General features: G+C 38.2%; 1 protein-coding gene across 3 annotated transcripts in view; it reads left to right on the top strand.

The window, feature by feature from the left end:
* The first annotated feature begins 2,849 nt into the window (after positions 1 to 2,849).
* The window catches only part of LOC137295362 (double zinc ribbon and ankyrin repeat-containing protein 1-like), a 50,083-nt gene continuing 29,917 nt past the window's right edge, over positions 2,850 to 23,015 (top strand). For 2 of the 3 annotated variants that reach the window (XM_067826675.1, XM_067826677.1), the window contains exons 1-6: positions 2,850 to 2,931; positions 13,885 to 14,031; positions 19,766 to 19,913; positions 20,159 to 20,285; positions 20,658 to 20,754; positions 20,905 to 20,999. In XM_067826675.1, the coding sequence (XP_067682776.1) occupies positions 13,923 to 14,031; positions 19,766 to 19,913; positions 20,159 to 20,285; positions 20,658 to 20,754; positions 20,905 to 20,999 (576 nt within the window). In that variant the 5' untranslated portion in view covers positions 2,850 to 2,931; positions 13,885 to 13,922. Of the gene's footprint in view, positions 2,932 to 3,095; positions 3,186 to 13,884; positions 14,032 to 19,765; positions 19,914 to 20,158; positions 20,286 to 20,657; positions 20,755 to 20,904; positions 21,000 to 23,015 lie in introns of those variants that run through there. The other variant, XM_067826676.1, reaches the window with a different exon arrangement.

Below are 23,015 nucleotides of genomic sequence, written 5' to 3'. Positions count from 1 at the left end.
ATTTGTAAACAGTGTGGCTGCCAGATTGGTGGCGTATTCCTGGTGACTGTATCTTTCGGCATTGTTGATATTGAGGGGGTTAGAAAACACGCACGCACGCACGCTCCTTCGATCCACCAATGACTACTTAGAGAAAGGCGCTTCTCTGACAGGTGTATGCTGTAGAAATCAATGACAAAATCTACACTAAAAAGCCATAAAGGCTGAGCCCAACAGAAACTCAACATTGCTCTCGTTCCAGTCACTATTTTGGACCGACTGGAAGGTTAAGACGTGTCACGGAAAGATACGAGTGGTCACGAATGACCCGAAATATTCAGGCATATCTTACAGACGCTTCGATGAATGGTGGTAGGACCGTCCGACTTGAGGGCCAAAACTGAAACGTTAGCAGAAACGAAGCAAACAAATCCGAGACACGAGCAATTATCCACGAGGCTCTTTGGCTAACCATCAGTTTAGAAACCTGTGTCACACTCAAGAAAACCTTGAGTTTTAGCAACGATGTCAATTCCTCAAAGTTCTTATGCATGGGGGGAAATAGTCGACGTCTCGCCCGCCTGTCCGTCCGTACAGATCTTTGTCATTTTAAAAAAATTTCTTAGGCTTTGTTTTCGGACCACAACTCGGTAACTGCTAAATATCTTTCTGCAAAACTTGTGATTTGTGAGGCAGATCCCAAATCGGTGCCCTTCACTATTTGCAGACTTTTGGCATTTTCCCCCGCTTTCAATCCAGTTATAGCAGTGGGTGAGATGAGCCTCGGGATTATATATCAGACACAAAATGATTCTGTTGTTTTATATTTTGCTGCAAACCATCAAGGCTGGAAAAGCAGGATGTGATCACTGATCACCACTTCGCTTTGCGACGGACAGTCGTAACATGCAGCGGATGAGCCAATGCCTTCAACATTTATCTCTGATGGACAAATTCACGTTATTATCGAAACATAACACCACGTATTTAAGTTGATTGAGGTTGGATCCCCTTGTACATTTTCTTGAACCTACAACGGATACATGCGTGTAATTCGTTTTATATTAATTTTGGTTCCGCTTTAAATCGATGCTGCTAAATGATTTAACTACAACCATGTCTCCACTGTTTCAAATTTGAGCGTGTATGAAATCGTATTCATAACATCGCGATGTTTCATACTTCAAAAATCCTACATGTATGTAATTATTTTTTTACCATTAAGTAAGATACGACAAAGGAATCGTCTCAGCGTTTCGAAATCACGATCTGAATCTAAACAGAGGGCGGCCATGTTTGTCTCTGTGAGAGATTCAGATCGTTTTCTCGATATCATAACACCTTGCCGGGTTCTGTCTTCCAACAGGAATATAACCAGCTGCGTTCCAAGTGTAACACCTATAGATCCATCTTTACAGACGATAGCCAAGTTGCCAGTGCTAAAGTCATTGAACTGTCTAGGATCCCAGACAACAGTTCCATCTTCACGGCTGAGGCCAAAGGTATCTTCACAGCTTTGACCTATATTAAACACCAGAACCACTCGAGAAACTTCGTCGTTTTTACAGATTCATTTAATTTATCGTGCCATCAAGCACTTCAGAATGTTACTTCAATTCACCCTGTCATCCTAAACATTTTAGAGCTTAACAACGATCTTTCTACTGGCCAGTGTGACATCGTCCTCTGCCGCCTGCCAGGTCACGTCGGCATAGCCGGTAAGACAAATGCCGATGCTGCAGCTAAAGCAGCTCTTGCCAAGACCGTATCTCCACTGCTGATCCCGTACAGTGACTATCAAAAGTTATACCCGGAGACCTAACGCAAAAGAAATGGGACACCCAGGTAGGAAGAAATATACTTCATGAACTGAAACCAACACTTGATTATACCTACTTGGGTTGTCAGTCAAGAAGTACGTGATGAAGTAGTTTTACGACGATGTCGTATTGGCCACAGCCGTTTTACTTATGACTATCTGTTGGAAACGGATGGGGATGGACCTCCCATGTGTGTCTCTTGCGATGAAGTGTTCACCGTCAATCATATTTTGCTTGACTGTATGGACTTTTCGACTGCAGTGAATTCCCATTATGTTGCGAGAAATCTGAAAGATCTGTTCCAGTGTGAGCGGGGATCTTATCACCTCAGGAAAGTTGACCTGTGTCATAAATTGTAGTTTTGAAAAGAGAATAACGAGTTGCTTGCTTTTGTATTAGAGTGCTATGCCATTTTCGGTGAAATCAAAATACATGTTTTTGAAAACAAAACTTTTTGGACCATGGACACAAAACGGACATAAATGCAAACTTGATCTCTTCACTATATACCTGGAATAATGCCGATGTGACGTAAAGCCCAGCTCAACTAAACTCAGTAACAATGTTACATAGAGGCAATTTGGCTCATGTGTGCAACACCTATATGGGCATACTGAAAGGTTTGCAACGACCAGCCAAAAACCATACTTATTAAAGTCAGATCCTGGTGATCCTTTCATCTCTCCTTCGTTTTTTAAAACTGATTATAAGTTTTAATGACATTGATCGGACTACCGACAACCCGATGATGTATATATCAGATACCACGTATTCGTATATGGTTTCAGTATGTATTAATAGAAGATCTACAGTCGTTTCTGATCCACATGCGTCACAATAAGCTAACAAAATTAATTCATTTAAAGAATGCATAAAATATATATTTCCTATCGAAGGCAAAATATGTAAGAATTTGGTTCATCACTTCTAATATGTTGGATCAGGGAGCCTATATAGAGAATATCCCTGGTTGGATGTAGTCTAATCTAAGTCAGCGTCAGTGTGTTAGCGGTTAGCGACTCTAAAGGTTCCCACATTACCTCCCCTGTTAAACCAATGAAAACGCTTCTTTCATGTATCTAGGACGCTTGTTGCTACATGCCCAAGCAAGGTGCTTGGTTCGATTTGACAGGTAATTTATCGAATATTTTCTTAAAGATAAGCCCTCGATTAATTTTTTGACATATTGATATATGAGCATTTGTCGCTTTCAATGCGGAAAAGCCCATTATAAGATGTATAATATCAGTTATCTTCGGACGAAGTTTTGGAGAGAGTGTTGTTAGAGGTGTGTGTTCCCGGTTGTCCGCGTCCGTTGTCGCGTTGATGGCCGCTCATCAGCATCGTGTTAACACGTTTGTCATACTTCAGTAATTAGGCAAGAGGGTAAGTAAAACATTCTCTGTAGTTTGGGCTATGTCTGGGTGAATGTGGATGAATAACAAATAAATCTTGTCTCCAAAGACACGGTAGATATCACTTTCAGCAATCTCAATAAAGACCAATGCGTGAGCAGATTAACGATGTTGACCCCAAACAAATGTAAACAAAGGATGTGGTTGACAAGTATATTTCACAATATACATATCCGGAGAAGGACAGACTGTTACTGAATGTCATGCGGATTGTCCATCTAATTTCCTGCTCTAAGGAGTTCATGCATTTCCATATTATCATTTATGGGTGTGATTAATTTGGAAATCAGTTTTCTTTACCTCCATGTATAATGTAATTAAGTAAAGTTTTACCCAGAACTATTAAAGTTAAAGCACGAGGATCCTTGTGTCAGAGTGCATTAATTATGCACGAGGATCCTTGTGTCAGAGTGCAGTAATTATGCACGAGGATCCTTGTGTCAGAGTGCATTAATGATAAAACTGTTATTACATTATATGTTAGGTACAGTCGAACCCCGTTTACTCAGACCCCACATATCCGGAAACCCCTCCTTCAGGAAGATTTTTACGTGAAACGAAACTTACGTTCAGTAATTGTACTCGATTAACCAGACCCTGCGCTTCCTGACCTGGACAGTGAATTTTCAAACCATTCCCATAGATTTCCTTTGAAAAATTACCCGGTTATTTGAATGGAAAGATCTGTGCACACGTGTATGTGTCACGTCAATACCGTTTACTGTGTACCCCCTGCTATCTGTTGTGATGCAAGTTAAAAATAGCCTGCCACTTGATCTAAGTCATGTGATCTTGTCCAGAAGTTTACTTTCTGGAGACAGCATAACTTTGAGGCAGTGTCACATGTTTTCAGGGCATTTAAAAATAAAAAAAAGACTATGCAATTGGCAAAATAGAGACTTTTTGGATATATATTTTTTGTCTAACTTATCACCTGAAGTTTCACACACTACATGATTACATCCAAGGCAACCTGACAACTTGTAACCTGCATTCTGCCATCCATGTATTATCGGTACACTTATATGTTATGATGATTTACTATTGACTGTTGATTTGTTGAAATATGTACATGAAATGTTTTCCAGACATCTCGCTATCTGGGCGATTTTTGTGTGAAACCAAAACATCCGGATAAACAGAGTTCGACTTTACATAAAATGGTATTTCTTTTCTAAGATCCCAAATTAAATGCTAACTGACAATTTGCATAAACTAAGACACAAAACAAATAAGACTGATCCAAAAATAGTCAATCTTAGCATTTTTGTGCTAGTGAATGTAGACCTTGCACGTTTAGGTAGACAAGAGTTCAGCCAGTTAATAGATGAGGTGGTGTGTTGTTTCATGGCTGATCACTTGATTCATTGATACATGAACTATTTGTCTGGAGAACTTCTTGTCATCAATAACAAATGCCATGTTAAATCGGTTTCAACAAGACATGAGAAACAAGGCAATCTTGCATTGATCAGAATGATCAAAACAAATCAAAGTGATGTTGTCGGACACCCACATTAAGAGTCATTTAGGGCTGACTGATGTTCTGTTCCTGATGTGTCTGTCCCCCTAAGTAAGCATACATGTTACCTATAAAATTCATGACTAAAAGTTTCAAGACTGGTTAAGTTCAGGTCAAGCATCTTGTTACTATTCACATTACTAACTGAAAATTAGGATACCCAACGAATGTGAGTGAAAGTTCGTAAGTGAAAGTTCCATGACAGTTGCTTGTAGCCCAAAATCTCAAAACTAAAACAAATCATTCATCACTCAGCGTTAACGTGAGAAGAATATTATGTAGAGATTTACCTTGAGTCCTGTATTTGAGGGTCCCTGGGACTCACTCTTGCGAGGGTTGGCTGAAAAGTTCTAAGCCTCACTGTGAAAAAAAGTTACGTCCACGTTTGTAATTTATTTTTCTACATGGTCCCCTTCCAAGTTCACACACTTTTGCCAGCGATGCTGCAAGGCCCGAATCCCGGTCAGGAAGATATTTTCTTCAGCTACCCTAAAAAAATCAGTCACAGTGGAAATGACGTCATCATTACTTGCAAAATGGCGACCGGCGAGTTCCTTTTTCATTTTGGGGAACAGGTGGAAGTCAGAAGGAGCCAAATCATGTGAATAAGGAGGATGGTCAATGAGTTCAAAGCCACAATCGCGGATTGTTGACATAGCCACCACCGATTTGTGAACAGGCGCATTGTCTTGGTGGAAGAGGACACCTTTAGCGATCATCCCTCGTCGTTTGGCTTTGATTGATTCTCGCAAATGGTTCAGTAGATCAGCATAGTATCTGCCGTTGATAGTTTGACCTTTTTCAAGATAATCAATGAGCAGAATACCCCTGAAATCCCAAAAGACTGATGCCATCACCTTTCCAGCTGAAGGAACAGACTTGGCTTTCTTTGGAGCTGGCAAATCAGGATGCTTCCACTGTTTTGACTGTAGTTTTGTTTCTGGTTGAACGTGATGTATCCAGGTCTCATCCATGGTTACAAATCGTGCCACAAAATCATCGGGATCTGCTTCAAAACAACGCAAATTGTCAAGGGACGTCTGAACCTGACACGTTTCTGTTCTGCTGTCAAGAGCTTTGGCACCCATATTGCAGAAACTTTAGTCATTCCTAATTCGTTGGTGATAATATGCTCAACCCTCTCATGAGAGATGCCCACTACACTAGCAATATGTCGAGTAGTTAATCGTCGATCATCCATCAACATATCGAGCACTCGCGTGATGTTTTCTGGAGTGGTTGCTGTTGAAGGCCTTCCTGAGCGTGGGTCATCATCAAGGCTTTGTCTGCCACGCTTAAATTCTGCAGCCCACTTCTTTACTGTGGAAAATGAAGGAGCATCATCCCCTAGAGTGGAGACCATGTCAGCATGTATCTGTGTTGGGGACATCCCTTTCTTTTGCAAGTACTTGACGACTGCCCTGTATTCAGTTTTGTCCATTTCTGATGATTTCAGAGGGTAGGTTTACCAAAAGAGCTGTAGTTGAGATAAAACTATTAGTACGTTTGTAGTTCTTGTGTCTATGATTCACTAAATGATTGTCCTCATTGGTGGCAAACACCTGTCTCTACCTGGTGGGGAAAAACCACTCAGGCTGAAAACTTTTCAGCCAACCCTCATAATTTTCAGGGGTCCTGCACTGCAAAATGGGCTCCAAGACACTAAAATATTATTATTAATACTATGTTATAATATTGTTGCAATTCAGTTACTATTATTGTACTGTATCATGATTATCACAGTAATTAAGCTGCAAATGATACCATAACCCAGCTGGTAGCAGACTCAATGATAACCTATTGTTACTTTATCAACATGTTTAGTATTAATAATTTTGACTTTTTCTGCATCCCAGTGGACGTGCTAGTCTGTTTCATTGTTCGATTCAGTTGTTTAATTTTATACTTATAGGATGCAGTTTTTGTGTCCTGTAAATCCCTGATTATGTATGCAAATATGAAAGCAGTGCCTAACAGTGACATATATTTGTGGCATCAGTGCTTTGGTTCATGTTTCTTTGAATACCTGGAAAGTTGGTACAAACTCCTGAGAACCCCAGCACAGTATTGAGCCCAATTTTCACCACAAAACAGAGCCTGCAAACCTAGTGTTCAGAGCTGCAATGTTTGGATGAGTACAGGGTCAATATTTATTTACATATAAACTGTTTTCTTTAGATTATTAATGACCAAAAGTATAACAATATACATACATAGATATTGTTTCCCATTCAGGATCCTTTTAACCACTGTTTTCCTGTTAGGAAAAACTGAACAAAACAGAATATATTTAAGTAAAGGTGCTCTCATAAGCACACTTGCTATGAAAAAACACCACCACAGGCTATATTTAATAAACAAATCTCTTAAGAATGTTATTGTTTTCCTGAACTTCATAAAATATATCATCACAGGACACATTATTTCAAGGTCAGTTCCCAACAGTCTTTAACTTGGTGAAATGTAGAGTAATTATTTCAACATGATATTACAAATACTCTCACGATGTAAGTTGTTTAATATGTCATCATGATCACTGTAGATGTAGAGCGTACACATCATTGGCTGAACAACATGTATAGCGATCTGCCAGTAGGCACAATAACATTCATTCAGCCAGGTCACAGCCTGACAAGTAAGTCACCATGTCAGACCTCACAACAAAGCGCTGTGCATGTATTCAGGCCTAGAATTCCCTAAGTGGCTATTTTTGTGATTTTTTTTGTTCTCAGACATGCTTGATAAAATTCTGTTTATGAATTTCAAGCATTATAATGTCTACGTCCATGCACACTGAGAAATTTTCCTTTATGGACCCCCAGGCTTTCTTCAACAATCAATTTTGATATAGCAACCGTTCACCAGTGCAGGTGAAATATTGCTAGGGGTAGGACTGATAACTTTATTGTCATTTTGCACCAAGTTTATTTAATATTTTCCACAACAAGTGCATAGCAGCAAGTTTATTGGAATAAAAGTCTTTTCCTATCATGTGTACCGAGTGAATCTATTATTGGATGTGAAAACAGCATACATCTGCTTTCATGCTCACATATCAGTTACATGACAGTTACATCAGTGTACACAATCTGGTGATATTTATGTCAGTGTTCATTTTTTTCATCACTTGTTATTGTGTACACATTGATTATGCCAACTGCAATCAAGCAGAAAAGAAATTACATTTCTTAATGTAAATGTTAGTTAACAATCCAAGATCTGTCAAACAATTCCTCCAGGCATGCAGGCGTGTGAGTTGTACTGGAGATAGTGAAGATGGCCTTGAAATACCTTCATGATCAGCTGATAAGCAATAGTCTGCTGTCAGTAGCAATATACTTGCTGGTAACATGTTGCAGACAAAATTCTGATTTGATGGTACAACCTGATTTGTTCATTTGGTTACACCTGCTGCAGGCAGTGAAAAATACTGAAATACCCTTTTTTCATGTTCATGCTGAATACCAGGGACTTCCATCACTAAGCAGTCTTTACTAATGTTGACCTTAACTCCCATTCTTTAACATTTCACTCAGCCTACCTTAGTGACTTCTGTTCACCTCGTGCTTTGTGAAAGGAGGCCTAGTTGTTAGTTTTTACCAGCAATCATATGACAGATCACGAGTTTTGTTTGCACAAAGCTCTACAAAGTTCTTCTCACTGATGTATCATGTCAAAAGAAGTTAAGATAAAATGTCACTCCTGCTATTAAAACATTTTCGTAGCCAGGTAAATGACATCTGGATTATTTCTAAATCTTTGTTAGATTGATCTTCTATACCGAAAATAAGAAGTTAAGCGCCAGCCTATTTCAAAACTAAGATGTGAAGCTGTGGAAATGTTGGGTTAAAATATCTGGGAAGACCAGTCCGTATTTAGAGAAGGTTCATCTGGTAACTGATTTGGGGATATCATAATCATTTGCATTTACAATGAAAGGAAATATTGTTAGATATGATGGCACCTCTTTTGAAAGCAAAATAACTGTTCCTATTCGGCTTATACAACACTATTAAAGTTAGATTTCACTTGACAAAAAATGACAATCTTGTCATCATATAACAGCCATTTTTGATTTTCACATTTCAAAAGAAGGTAACCATTTCGATAAAAACAAAATGCAGGGTTTCCAAAAACACATACATCCTGTTTAAAGTAAAAGATTGTTTCAATAACGTCTTTGTTTGTAAACTGAAAAGTTCTAAAACAACTTATTGTACAGGACAATTTTATGGATTGCAACTTCTTGAGTTTACACTCAAGAAGTTGCAATCCATAAAAATTGTCCTGTTTTACTACACCAACTTCTAAATGCCTTTGAAAAATCACAACTTATTGTAGTTGTTTATTCTTTCTTAAAGATTTCCTGTAAGACAACCTATATTGCCAAAAACTACTGAGTGATGCTTAACTTTTTATTCTCAGTACATTTTGGCAAAAGCCCTGGAGTCATTTGCTCTGTTACTTCATATGCAAATTCAAGTCCAGATCTTCCTCGGCTACTTCCTTCAGAATTTCCTGTGAAAAGGAGTAAAATATAACTGAACAGCTGTTTCATCACTATGCAGTTACTCAAATATGGGGTATGTGCAGTATTAGAATACAGATACATATAGATTGTCATGCTAGTGTGTTTAGGAATGGTTAATATCCTGCATTGGGAATAAACATTGTATTTAGCGAGCCTTGGCGAGCTAAATACATAGTGTTTATTCCTAATTGGCTTGCTAAATACAATGTTTTTCCTGCCGAACACTACCCATTGTATAATAAACATGGTTATCAAAGTAGCTCATTGTCATCACTATGAAGATCATGACATAAATCACCAAACAGGATAAAAAACATTGAGAATGATTCATTGAATAAGTACTGTCATTTGTAGTCTTTGGTTAACGCTTAAATATAATAGTGTTTGTGACATCAAAGGGACAGGTCATGTCTATGGTCTATAGTGTGTCACTGCCCTGGCAACAGAAGGTCAGCAAATCTGTGGCCACATCATACCAAAAGCACTAAAGATGGTCATCCATTTATTATATTGATTCAGATTACCGTTAGGGGCTTGTTAGCTTGTGTGCTGAGTTTGAATGTTTGGTCAGTGTTACACTTCAGCATAGTACATGTAGATCACTTGGGCACTTAGTGACTATAAACAAGCACAGGTCTGGACTGGGATGAGCAATAAACAGTCATGTACAGTCAGGCCACGTTAGTCCGGACCCCTATAGTCTGATTCCCGCTGTAACCAATCTTGTTTACTATGTAAACTCATTACCTGTTGATTCATTAATCTGGTGCTTCACTCTCCGTATCCGGACGTTAATTAGTGGTAACAGATTAGCGAATTACACATAGTTTTGCTTCATTAATCCGGCGATACATCAAAAAGGGTCGGATAATCCCCTCACACCGTGAGTCCCATTCAGTGGTAATTGTTAAGTGACACTTCTGAGCTGAACATGTCGTTAGTTTATGATTTTGATCAATTATTAGGTCTCACTTTTGGTTAGTTTGAGTAATGCCTGTCATGCTTACTTGCTGTATAACACCGATTTTGGTTTAACACGAAAGCATGGATGACATCGAATATGTTTTGTGATTGACTACGATCATTTGACAGACAGATGCGATCACATGGTCAACACGTGACCTTATTTTGTGACAATGCTGCCAGTCACAAGTGTGCCAATGTCAAGCTGACCAACGTGAAAGTTCATTTCTTGCAGACATGATTGTATGCATTGGTTGGTTGTTATAAGAATATTCAAGTTGTTATGTCTACAAACAGTAATAAAGTCTTTTGAAACTTTTATATCTTTGTATGTTTTTGTATTGCCATGTCAAAGGGAAGTAAGTCCATAAAAGTTCATAAAAGTTTGTTTCAGTTGTCAGTACGTTTCACTATCCAAACGTTTTTGATGAAAAACAGAAGTGTCCGGATTAATGCGGCCTGACTGTATCTACATTGCTCTATGAGTGCAGCTATCTTGAAAACAGTGTTAAAGCCATCCTCGATATCTCCAGGGTATATTGTTCTGATAAATCTCCACGATACCAATGTTGTAACCACCCCAAGATTTCAACCAGACAACTGTTGGAAGGTTGCCAGTCCAGAATTTCCTGGATTAAGAAAGATAATAAGAAGGTAAATAGGAGGAGGGAAAGTGGTTAATGTTTTCAAATGGGTTTCCGTCAGAGCTTTTGTCATTATACTCAAAGTCAGATTTGTTGTCATGCAACTTAATAAAAATGACCTACCAGTCAGAGAACAGACCGTCCTGGGTGGTCGGGCAGGTGGGAGTTTGCAATGCTGACTATACCCTGGATGCATCTGCAGCTTGGTCTGATGAATTTATTGCCTCCATTGGTTGGCTTTTTATCTAATCAGGTGTCTATGAATTTTGGAAGTTGAGCATACCAATCGTAACTAACTTTTGCTTTTTGAATTATCTCAGCGATTAAACTTGGCAACACAAATGATGCAAAGGTGTTGTGAAAGAGGTAGAAGGAGTTCTTGCATATTTTGTAAAAGTTTTGGACTTGTAAATTTGTATGATTTCCCCCAAATCAGAGTTGCACTGCAAGCAAACCTTTACAGCTGCAATTGCTATCTTTGGTGACATTGGCATGTTTGGTTTAAACAGCTGTTGGCTACTGTGAGAATGCAGAGCCAGCAAAGGGAGCTCAGAACATCACTGGTCCAGGCTGTTGATGCATCCAGGATATAGTGGAGATTTACCGAAATGTATACCCTGGAGATACTGAGGATGTGTTAAACCTAACTTTAACGCCTATACCACCTCCCTAAACCTCTACTCACTAAAGGGAATATTGTTATGCTTCACATTTATCATCAGGATTTTTATGTAAAGTTAATCCTCGCACTAAGAACTGTTTTGGCTTGTTAGTACTTACTTTTCCCAACTCAGTTTTATGTACTCTAGGTGTCTAAAGTGATCTTAGCACTAAGGTGACTTTAACTCCATAACTTAACATAGACTTTAGTAATCTTAGCGCTAAGGTTGTTTTGTACAACAGCAGCACCCTGATCAAGATCTATATCAAGAATATTGTACTTTCTAGTATTGAGTGATCCATGTTAGAATAACAACTCAGGAAACCTGAGTATTCGATGCACAATTATCTCAAATACCCAGTGAAGTTAAAAGCTTGCACTTTTCTTGATGCAATGCTACTGGGCCCTATAAGTTCAAATAATCTAAGCTTGTCGTTTTCTGTTTTTCAAAACTACTTAGTTTATTGTTTGCCAGTTAGCTGCTCAGGGCTGATTGAATACCTGACTTACGTACCTTATTTTTCATCGTTATTAAACAATTACTGATGTACACTTGATGAAAGTTCCATACTGAAGTTGACTCCTAAAAACATGTCCATGATTCCCTTTCAAGACACCAGGGAGTCATGATGACTCCTTTTTCATGTCTAGGTCAAACACTGCTTGGAAAGATGCTGAAACCATTTTTGACTAAGGTGATGCCTTCTGAAGTATTTGCTTATCACACTGAAGGAGCAAGCTCACTAGAGGGATGCATTTTGAGGAGGCCATTTCTGGTGTCCAAAACAGCTCTTTGTCTGGAATATCGGCAGCATAAAAATCTATGAATACACATTGCTTTTTACAAAGTAGTCAACTGCAACATGTGGTATATTAGGGATTAATTGATCTCATCCATCTGTTGTATTTTATAACTTTGTTGGATTGTTGACTTTGTGTTAAGGCAATTAGCAGCCTCACTCTGAGAGTGTGGGTTACAAGGATAAACCTGGCTCAGAAAAGATATGAGATAAAATCTCACATGGGACAAAAAACATGAGATTTTTTCAAATCTTATGAGATTTAACTGTTCATGATGTGAGTAGTCTTTTGAAAATTTTAGTATCAAATGAGTTGGTTTCGTTAGCAGGCACTTTTTGTGAGGCATGATGTTGCAGAACACAACTTCCAAACACAAACTCTGTACAGTGTCACACAGGGCATAAACAACACAGTACTGCAAGGTTCAGAGTTTACGATACAGCTTGCAGTGCAGCTCGTTTTGTACAGCTCTGTGTAACAACGTTTGAAGTTCCATACTGGAAGTTACATTTCAGAGATTAAAAATAGGTAGAAAGCAGCAGGAATATCTTGGACAGAACAAAATAACGACAAAGCCTTTCTCAGTAAAATAGATGTCAGCACTTTATTATTTGTATTCATGCAGTCGGTACAAGTGATTTTTAAATCGCTGCAGATAAATTTGAGTGCAATTGTGTAGCAAGTGATGATAAAATCACGATATCACAGCCCAAGTCAATCACTGGTTTGTTGTTGCAAGTGGTGTGTACTCCTACCCGAGAAATCGCAGTCAGGTTAAAAAGAGAACTGAAATCGTTATATATTTTCATTAGTCAGAGCCAGTTTTTTTGTGGGCTGTTTTTACTATTTAGTCAGACCATAAAATCAGAAATTGTGTTTCTTCTTTTCTGACCAATCTAAGTCTGGAACCAAGGCTTTAAGTATTTCTCCATGTTTTAGTTGACTTGCTGCATAGGTTTTACCACATATAATTGTCCGTATTATGTGTTAAGTTTTGTAGCACTTCACTGCTGTCATTTTGTAACTCAGTCAGCTCGGTCATTTAAGGAGAAAAAATATAAATGTTAAACTAATAAAAAACCCTATCACATTTCTCAGTGGGCTTGAATAAGAAAACCCACACATTTTCTTTTTGACCCCTGTAGAAGTCTACAGCAAGAGAAGATTTCCTTCTCCCTTGAGTATATTTTCTGTGCACTGAATTATTCATCATCACTTGCTCTTGTTATCTCCCCAATCCATCTGTTTGATTAATTGATTAATTCAATCCTGGTTTGGTTGCTGCAACACACACTTGTGGCAGAGCCGAAGCAAATTTTGTAAGACTACTTCATGCAGTGCTTTTCCATAGACTTGTTATTATTTGCTTGTCTTTCTTTTCATTCATGTAAGTGTGAAATGAATGTTTCATAATTTCATGCTTTTATGTACCAGTATTAATTTTCAGAGCAAAATGCGTGTATTCATGAATGCATGCACATATGCACATGTCCACTCACACATATATGTGTATATAATAAATCTTTATATATCTGATTGTTATTTCAGAGGTACTTTGGGTAGTGTAGTACCTGTCAAACAACATCATGACTGCAGGCTCTATCATTGTACCAACCATCATCCCTCTCCGGGCACCGGTGCCAGGGAGGTCCAAACTGTCCATAGACTCTGCTACCAAAATAGAAGTGAGAACAGGTGAGTTCTTATATCGCCATCATGTAGTGTAGTGCTTGGTGTGCTCACACATTTCCTTAAAGCCTGTTTTCCAGATGATTGCAAGGTTCAATCACGTATTGCTATATAATGTGTTGATGTATAATTTATTTGAATATTAGATTCAAAGAATTATTTGTAATTAAGGAAGAACTTACAAGCAGGGTTGTTCTTCAAATCTTACGATTCACACTGTCCTTAATTATGAATTTCAAGGAGCTTGAAGGAATGTTCTTGTCAAGAATCTGTTACAAAGGGTCTTGTTATGCATCATTTTGGATGTCAAATGTATATGTTAATTCCCGCAACACGTTTTGGCACCAAACTTGTAGTGGTGTACTGGTGCCTTTTGGTGTTTCCATGGCAGTAAGTTTAACTCAGATTGGTGGCAGTGTTCTTCTCTGGAGCAGAATTCTAAAATCATTCAATATTTCTTCACCCAACTTGGCACACAGATAGGTCTGGTGGGGTATTGGTGCCTTTTGGCAGTTTTGGAATTCTGAAATCAGTATTTTTGGTGTGTCCATGGCAACAAGTTTGACTTTGAAGGAAATTGGCAGTAGTGTTCTTTTTTGGAGCAGAACTTTAAAACCATTCCTCTTTACCAAATTTCATACAAATGCATATCTAGTGGTGAACTGGTGCCATTTGGTAGTTTTTGAATTCTGATTAAAGTATCATTTTTACCTTATCCTGATTCATGCTTATTATTCTTGTCTCCTTCTATGCGAACGTAGTGGAACACTTGAATCCCTTGAAGTTCCCGTCATCAAAGCGGACATAAGGTCATTACTCACCCATAAGTAGCCTCCCTGGACCCTGTGCATTTGATGCGCAAATTAGTGACATGACATGCCATGTTCTTCACTCTCTCCTGATTCGCCTTTGAGGACGGACATGAGGGCCCCGGGGTCCCAATACATAACATATCCTGTTACCTTTTGGTCTTATAATCACTGTTTTGGTCTGTATAATTACATCATGTAACAAACTTACTACCAAATTGTACATGCTTTATTCATCTTTTCACCTGTATTCATCTTTGTATGTTTCACAACAATTCATAAAAACTTGTTTCCATTGCAAATATCAGTTGTCTGCGGTTGACCCCCATTTATATTGTCCTTCTTGTACTGATGTTTGCTCTTTCTATCATCTGAAAAAACTGAACTATTCAATAATTCAGTAATTATGTATTTACCGTTCTTACGTGTGCAAAGGATTATAATAGGAGGTATAACCAAATCATGTTGGGTAAAAATATTATATACATTTTTTTCGGAAATATAAGCGTCATAAAGATCCCGAACCCTGACTACTGATCATGGGATTTATCTGCACGAAGGCATATGGAATCTTCTAGAGATGATGATCAAGATTGCTCTGCTGCATGCAGATCTGCGGGCAAGGACATTTAGCATTATGAGGATGAAGGAAATGTCATTTTTCCAGACACAGAAGTAACATCTTGGATCGCTGATGGTTTGGACTTAACATGAACTTCCAAGGATACAGGACAAATTTTCATGGGTAGCAACTTCTTGAGTTCATTTTCATGATGTTTCGGGGCTTATCCTAGCCCCCTCATCAGGTTGAGCTGAACTGGACAGTAAGGCTTAACTGTTAACTGTTAACTTGTTAGGATAAGCCCTGAAACGTGAAAATAAACTCAAGAAGATGCTACCCGTGAAAATTTGTCCTGTATTACTACGCCAACTTCTAAATGCCTTTGAAGAATCACCTTCCAAGGAATCTAATGATGCACCTGATTGATGACGATTTTGATACGCTCACCATTCCGCCGATTGAACCCTGTTCAACCCAATGATTTTCTGCTACAACTATCTGATGTTGGTTTTATGCACTTGCATGATCAAGAGCCATCAATGAAGCCAAGACTCAACCTCCGAGGAAGATTGGATAATCTTATATGCATTACTGACCCAAAAGAAAGAACAGATATTTATCTCGGAGTATGTGGCGTCAACCTCTGCAGGACTAAACCTTTTCAGGAAACAATGTGTACTTTCACCATGTACTTAGAGTGAAAATACACCAAGCCTTTACTTAGAACGCCCTGGGTGGTCTCAGCTTTACTTGGCTGTGATATTAGCAAAGTTGCAAGGAATGTTACTTCAGAGTCACAGGAAGTAATGATGATCAAATCCATTGACACATTAGTCAATGTGAAATGTCAGACGTTGCAACGTTACAACTGAATCCAAGTTTTCCAGGGTACAGAAGGCAAAGGGTAAGAAGTTCTCTACCTTCAAAGGCCCTACAAGAAATAACAGGACCACCTCAGGACAGAGCCATTCCCCTAGAAGTGCTAAGGTTTCGAAATGTTGAAGTGCCAAATGCATGGCCTCAAAAGAGGCTACTCATGGGTGAGTAATCATTTAATATCCGCTTTAATGAAGGGAGCTTCAAGGGATTCAAGTGTTCCACAACGTTTGAATAGAAGAAGGAGACAAGCATGATAAGCATGAGTCAAGATAAGAATAAAATATCAATTTTTATCAGAAAATTACACTTTTGTGGTTCCATGGCAACAAGGTTGGCTTCAACTAAAGTTGATGGTATTGCTCCTTTCTGAAGCAGAGGTTAAAAACTCTCAATACTGTCCTTCAACTTTGCTATATACACTCCAAAACAATTGATCATACTTGTAGACATATTCATATAAGGGTAACACTATTTTTCAGGGCATTATCATTTGCAGACGTCTGAGGGCTTTCATTAACTGCCCAACGAAGGAGGGCAGTTGAAAAGACCGAGGGCTCTTGCAAATGATAGTGCCCTGAAAAATAGTGTTAGTGTTATTATAGCTAAAATGAGTAGAATTCTTAATGAAATAATTAAAAAACGTCATCGGTTTAGAGGCATTTACTGCTAACAACAAATGGCGGAGGTCACTGACGCACATTTTACAAAGTATAGACATGTCATAGAACAACACAGGTGACGTCACTATTGAGAGCAATGACATTTGACCTTGACCTTTGCCCACACTACCGGTCGTCATTGTTTTCAGTGCTCAACAAAGTTAGACTTCCAATTAATATTTTCATTGCTGTATCTTGTAATTTATGGTACAATTGTTGTGGTTGGCACAGGCAAGAAAGTGCATAATGACACAGGTACATGTGAGGAATGTGAGCCAGAAATATCGTTAATAATGAGCTCAAGTTCAAACGAGCAGTAGGTGACTGAACTTCAACAGCTGAGCTACTTTTGACATCACCTAGCAACGGGCTTGATAATGGCCTTTCGTCAAATATTTTGTGGGCATTATCAAGTTATAGTGGCCTGCTCATTTCTAATAATATGCGGGCTTTTTAATGATAATTCTATCCATTTTAGTTATAATGAAGAGTATTTTGCCATTGCTGGGGCTATTGATGACTGTCTTTTCTTGTTAGTGCCCATTCTCTACATTGTAGTGCACTGGACACATGTTTCTGTGTTCTGCAAAACCTTTCACAGTAAATTGTTAACTTTTATTGTCAGCTAAAAACTGTAAAACCTTGGAGTGGTATTGGTATTTAATACTGTTTTTAGTGCTTGTTTGTATTAAATTCTGACCTGAGCCATAATGAGGTAATGTCCGTAAATCAAGTCTGAGGAACACATGGTGCTAAGACAACCTTTAGATGTTAACACAGCAAACTTTGAGTGGCATTTTAGAAGTTGGGAAGTACAATGGAGACAAACTTTATAGATAACAGCTTCCTTATTTTGTGATTTCAATGTTTCAGTACAAGTTCTTTTACTGTTGCCAAGCAGGAAGGTAAACCTGCTTGGTGCAAAAATTTGTACTGAAAAGTCACACACATGAAATATAGAAATTGTTGTCCATCAAGTTTGTCTGTATTGTATAGCAAATGTTGGTTTGTATGAAAACGAGTATTGAGAAAAAGTATCAGATATTTAGATAGGTCTTTGATCTCTTAAATGACATTTAGAAACACAGTTTGTGACTATAAAGGACAGATTGAATATTAAAACTGATCTTTGATCTTTCAAACAATATTTTAAAGGGCATGAGTTGTATAGTGTCAGAGTGTATTTCATTTACATGAAGCAAGGATTTACCTGAATTCCCGCTCCTACAAGCATAACAGTTAAAATTGGACGCATTACAATTAGAATGTCTACAAGGGTGCAGAAAAGGTCCAAATACTTTTTGTAAAAATATCAATCAAGTAACAGTTAGTTATTACCAAGTCTGCTACTAGCCAGGTTATAGTATCATTTGTAGTTGAATTGCTGTGACAGTATGATGATCATGATACACAATACCAAATTACAACAGTATTACAACATAGTATTAATAATAACATTTAAGTAGACCAGGAACCTTGAAAATTAGGAGTATGGGTCCCATGGGTCAAGTTTAGGACTCAAGGTAAATCCCTGATAGAGTACTTACATTTTGTGATTAAAACAGACAAACACTATTCCTTTATAAAAAATTCCTTTTTCAAAAGAACTTTTTTTCAGGAGGACTTTTTTTGCAAAGTAAATTTAGGACCTTTTTTCTAAGGACTTTTTTCCACACATCTACTGCTGTTGTGTTTTCCTCAGGGAGACTAGCTGCCTTTACTTGACTGTATCAGACTGTTTCATGTACACACGTCATTATCAGCAGATACAGATTCAGCAGTCTTACATTATTGATCTGGATCCCAGCTTGGGCAGCTCTTGGCTCATCGGTAGGAGATTCACTGACAAAAAAGCCCCTTTTGTTTCAACTTCAAGATTTACAATACATCTGCTGGCTTGGATGACACTAAATCAATAATTGTACCCACAACATGTTTCTTTGACATGTGTCTTTGATAAATAGCTTTCATGACGCACATACTAGTAATGCAGTGTAGTTAGAAGTTCTGTTCAAACATTGAAATGTGAACCAGTAATAACCACAGCTGTCCTACTTTATTTCTCATGATCATGATCATTCTCAATCATTCAGAGTAATATATACCACATATATTGACAATCCTCCAACACATCCTGAACTGAAAGTGTATCATAGGCTATTGTGAAATAAGCATGATTTATTTCTCAAAATAAGCAGATAGGAGATACCAGAAATGGGCATTACAAATTGTACCCATGTGGGGAATTGAACCTGGGTCTTCTGTGTGACGAGCGGACACTTTAACCATCAGAGTGCATCAGTGAATAATACTCTGACTTCATTGATTTGAAGTCTAAAACTTTAAATCTTTGGAGTGATTTTATTTCTTCAAGCATGTTCTATTTATTGCTAAATGTATCCACACCATTCTTGAATAAAAAGATGTGACATAAGTGTTCTGTGGGAACGTGGCTTCTCCAAAATACTCCTTTAGCTCTAGATAATTGATAAAATGAATGCAGAAACATTTCTGTTTAGCTTACCCAATGGATATTACAGCTTAAAAATGTGTCCCCAGCAACATATAATTGTATTAAGAGAGTATGAAATATTGCTCGTTCATGGAATATTGCTTATGACTGAGTTGCTGTGCTAAATACACACCACAGCAGAAACAGACTGTATCCATTCAGATATTGACATGAATATGCTATAATTCAGCAGCTGAAGTACATTAAAATGAAAAAGCAACTGCCAATTCTTTATTCATGCCTGATGTAGGTTAGTACTCGGTCAAGATGATCAAAAGTTAACAATTTTATTAATCAATTAATCAATTCTGGTTTTCAGAGACAAGAGATACTGATATTCATTACACAATCAATGGCACCAGACCTAACCCCTTTCAGAAGATGGGGGAGAAGTGTACGTTGCAGTACCGGGGACCTTTCACACTTCCTCCAGGGAAACAGACAGTGAAGGCCGTAGCTGTGTCCAGGTGAGTACATCATGCAGTATTGTGGACCTTTCACACTTCTTGTGGCAAACTTGCACAAACCCACAATGTTTTCTAGGTTTTGCTGAGAATATTTCATCAGACTAGCGACTTATCCTCAATGGCATTTTTTTTTCTCTTCTGCATCAATTTGTTCCATTGTTTACTGTTTATTGATAGCTGCCCCTTTCTAATGTCTGCATAGCTGTGACTGAAAGACAAGCACATGCATATTTCTATATTTTCAGGGATGGTTTGAGAGAGAGCAGTGTAGTTACAAAGGTATTTGATGTGGAATATGTTCCCCCACCTGCCATGGAGCCCACTGATGATGACCTTGGCTTTCAGGAGCAGTGGGAGAAGGAGCAATCAAAGGTATTTCATGGGATACATTCTGTCCTTCCTGTTGCATGGGAAAGTAAGAAGGGAAACCTTGTCGTTTAATAGTTTTCAATACCTAGCACAGGTCAAGTGTAGGATAATCCATGCTTGATGCCTTGAATCATAGCCAACAATCTAAAACCAACTGACTTTTGCTCTGTATTTTTGTCATATGGTTTAATGCATATGTTATTTAAGGCCCAATCATTGCTAAGTTACTGTATAATATCACAGCCAAATCTTTTTATGAAAACTATTTTGCACTAATGCAGTGTTATGTTTCTTTTGATGGACGTTTATGTAATGTTGCCTTGATTAGTATGCATGACCATCTCTTTACAATATTTTTATTAATCCTGTTGGCAGCTTGATTTAAAGCGAGCAGCAACAAAGCTAGCAAGTTCATCCCGATCTGCCTGGACAGATGTCTCTTCCATGAAGCAGACTCAACAAATGATGGCAGGTGGGTTGATTTTTTTTTATGTTTACAAACAATAGATGGAAAGATTTCTCAGGTTCGATTGATGTTGTTTCAAACATTGCGGTGATAGTGTGCCTACGATTTATGGACAAAGCCATCCGTGTTTTACAAAACTGTTCTTCTCTATTATAGACATGTCAGTTGAGGGAAGCTCACACAGACGTCCTGGGACTGGACCTAGATTTCTCAACTCTCGTCGAGGAAATATGTCTGAACGAGGAACAGTGGTTAGTGTTACGTAATTTTGAAATGTTGATTTTCAGTCTATAGCCCATTTCATCATGATACATTGGACTCATTCATGACCACTGCTCAAATTTGATGGACATGATGCTATGAATAGCCATTCGAATGAAACTCATGGGCAAAGTAACTGAATAGTGTTCTGGATGATAGTATCACTCCCAACAAACAACTGTGATTGTGAATGGGTAATGGATAATTTTCAGAACAGAATGGTTTACATGAGAATGTTAGAGGATAGAAGAATCTTTATCTATTTCATACATTTTGCAACAAATATTATTACATTTTTCCTTATATTGACTCATACTTAATTACTTGTCTACCTCTTCTATTTGAAAGTTACTGGAACACTTGAAATCCCTTGAAGTTCCCTTCTTCAAAAAGAGAACGTGAAATCCCCCTCACCCATGAGTACACTCGCTTTCCTCTATTTTGGGGCCAATATTGGTCACATGACTGGCCATATTTGCCACTCTCCTTCTTCACCCAACAGAAAGGTTGTGTGGGCGACTTAGCATCCCTATACAGCACTTTTTCTCTTGTTTTTTTTGACTATTATCTAAAATTTCGCTGTATATGGTTTTCGGTATGTATATTTGATTGTTTGATGTAAAAATGTTAGTATAATTTACATATTTTATACATGTTTTCAGTTTGTAATCATGGTTCATACTTTGTTTACAATTTGATGAAAACTTGTTCGACTTGTAGATACCGTTTTTGCAGACACTGATCATGTCCCTCTTGCGCTATGGTTTGTTCTTCCAACATCAGCTGCGATCTTTGTCGCCATTTATTGACTGAAGAATTTAATCAATATTTGTTTGTCATTCTTAGACATGCAAGACAAGATAAGATGGCATCCATCAGGTATGTCTGGTAGGCCAAATGGTTGAGCTAGAAACCATTATCTGATTATTGCAGCTGATATTTGTAATTCCAGCAATGCCAGATTGTACTCAGGATTGTGTCTCTGGTTTGGTGACGGATGCTTTGCAGGCTAAGAAGAGAGCTATGTTGAGGGAATCATCCTTGTCGCAGACTAAGTGATCTAAATGGTCTTCATCACAGAAGAAGAAAATGTCATCATCTACTACTCCAAAGGCTTGTTCCTTCACACAAGATATTGTGCCTCAGGGAGAAGCGAAAATATTTTATGAACCACCTATACTTTTTCCAGAGGTACCTCTCACCAACAGATTGCAAGCTGCCTTGATGGCAAGGACATCATCTTCAACATTTACGCAGTATAAATCATCGGACAATCTACCTTTGATGCAGACATCTTCTACGAAGGATGGGAGCTGTGCTAATACAGTGCACCTACATTGTACGTCAGAAGAGGCATCTGTATTCTCAGAAGAATAAGACATATGCATTTACACCACTGGTATCAATACCTTTGGTCACGCCTTACTGGCCAGCAAGAATGTGGTTTCCCATACTCATTCAAGAACTCGGAAATCCAGCAATGAAACTACCAGATTGGTCGAATCTGCTAATACATCCGCACACCAAATAAGCACTCAAGAATCCAGGAGTATTCCAGTTACACATATGGATTGTATCAAAACTTCTTTGAAAAAACCCAGGATATCCTGTGGGAAAGGCAGTTACTTTCGCTCCATGCAGAACTACGTGCAATTTGTATGATGACAAATGGTAACGGTTTGAAGTTTATGCGAAGTGGAGAGGATTCACTGTGTCTAAAACATTTCATCCTCGAGTGGTGGATTACTTATGTCAAACAAGGCGAGTAAAAGGATCGAAACTTTCAACTTGTCTAGTTGCGCTCAGTACAGTTATATCTATGAAGTTAGGTGTCAAATGAACTAAAGTACCAGAATTACTTGCGTTACTTTGCTCCTTCAAATTGGAGGATCGACGACATAAATTCAAAGCCCCGGCTTGTGATTGTAATGTTGTTTAACAACACCTCACTGGTGAGGAATACAAACCATTTGATCGAACATCCTTTGAATATTTGACACAAAAGA

Source organism: Haliotis asinina, chromosome 8 (assembly GCF_037392515.1).
Source record: "Haliotis asinina isolate JCU_RB_2024 chromosome 8, JCU_Hal_asi_v2, whole genome shotgun sequence".
NCBI lineage: Eukaryota > Metazoa > Mollusca > Gastropoda > Lepetellida > Haliotidae > Haliotis > Haliotis asinina.
Note: the sequence above shows the minus strand (reverse complement) of the source record. Positions and strands in the feature narration are given on the sequence as shown.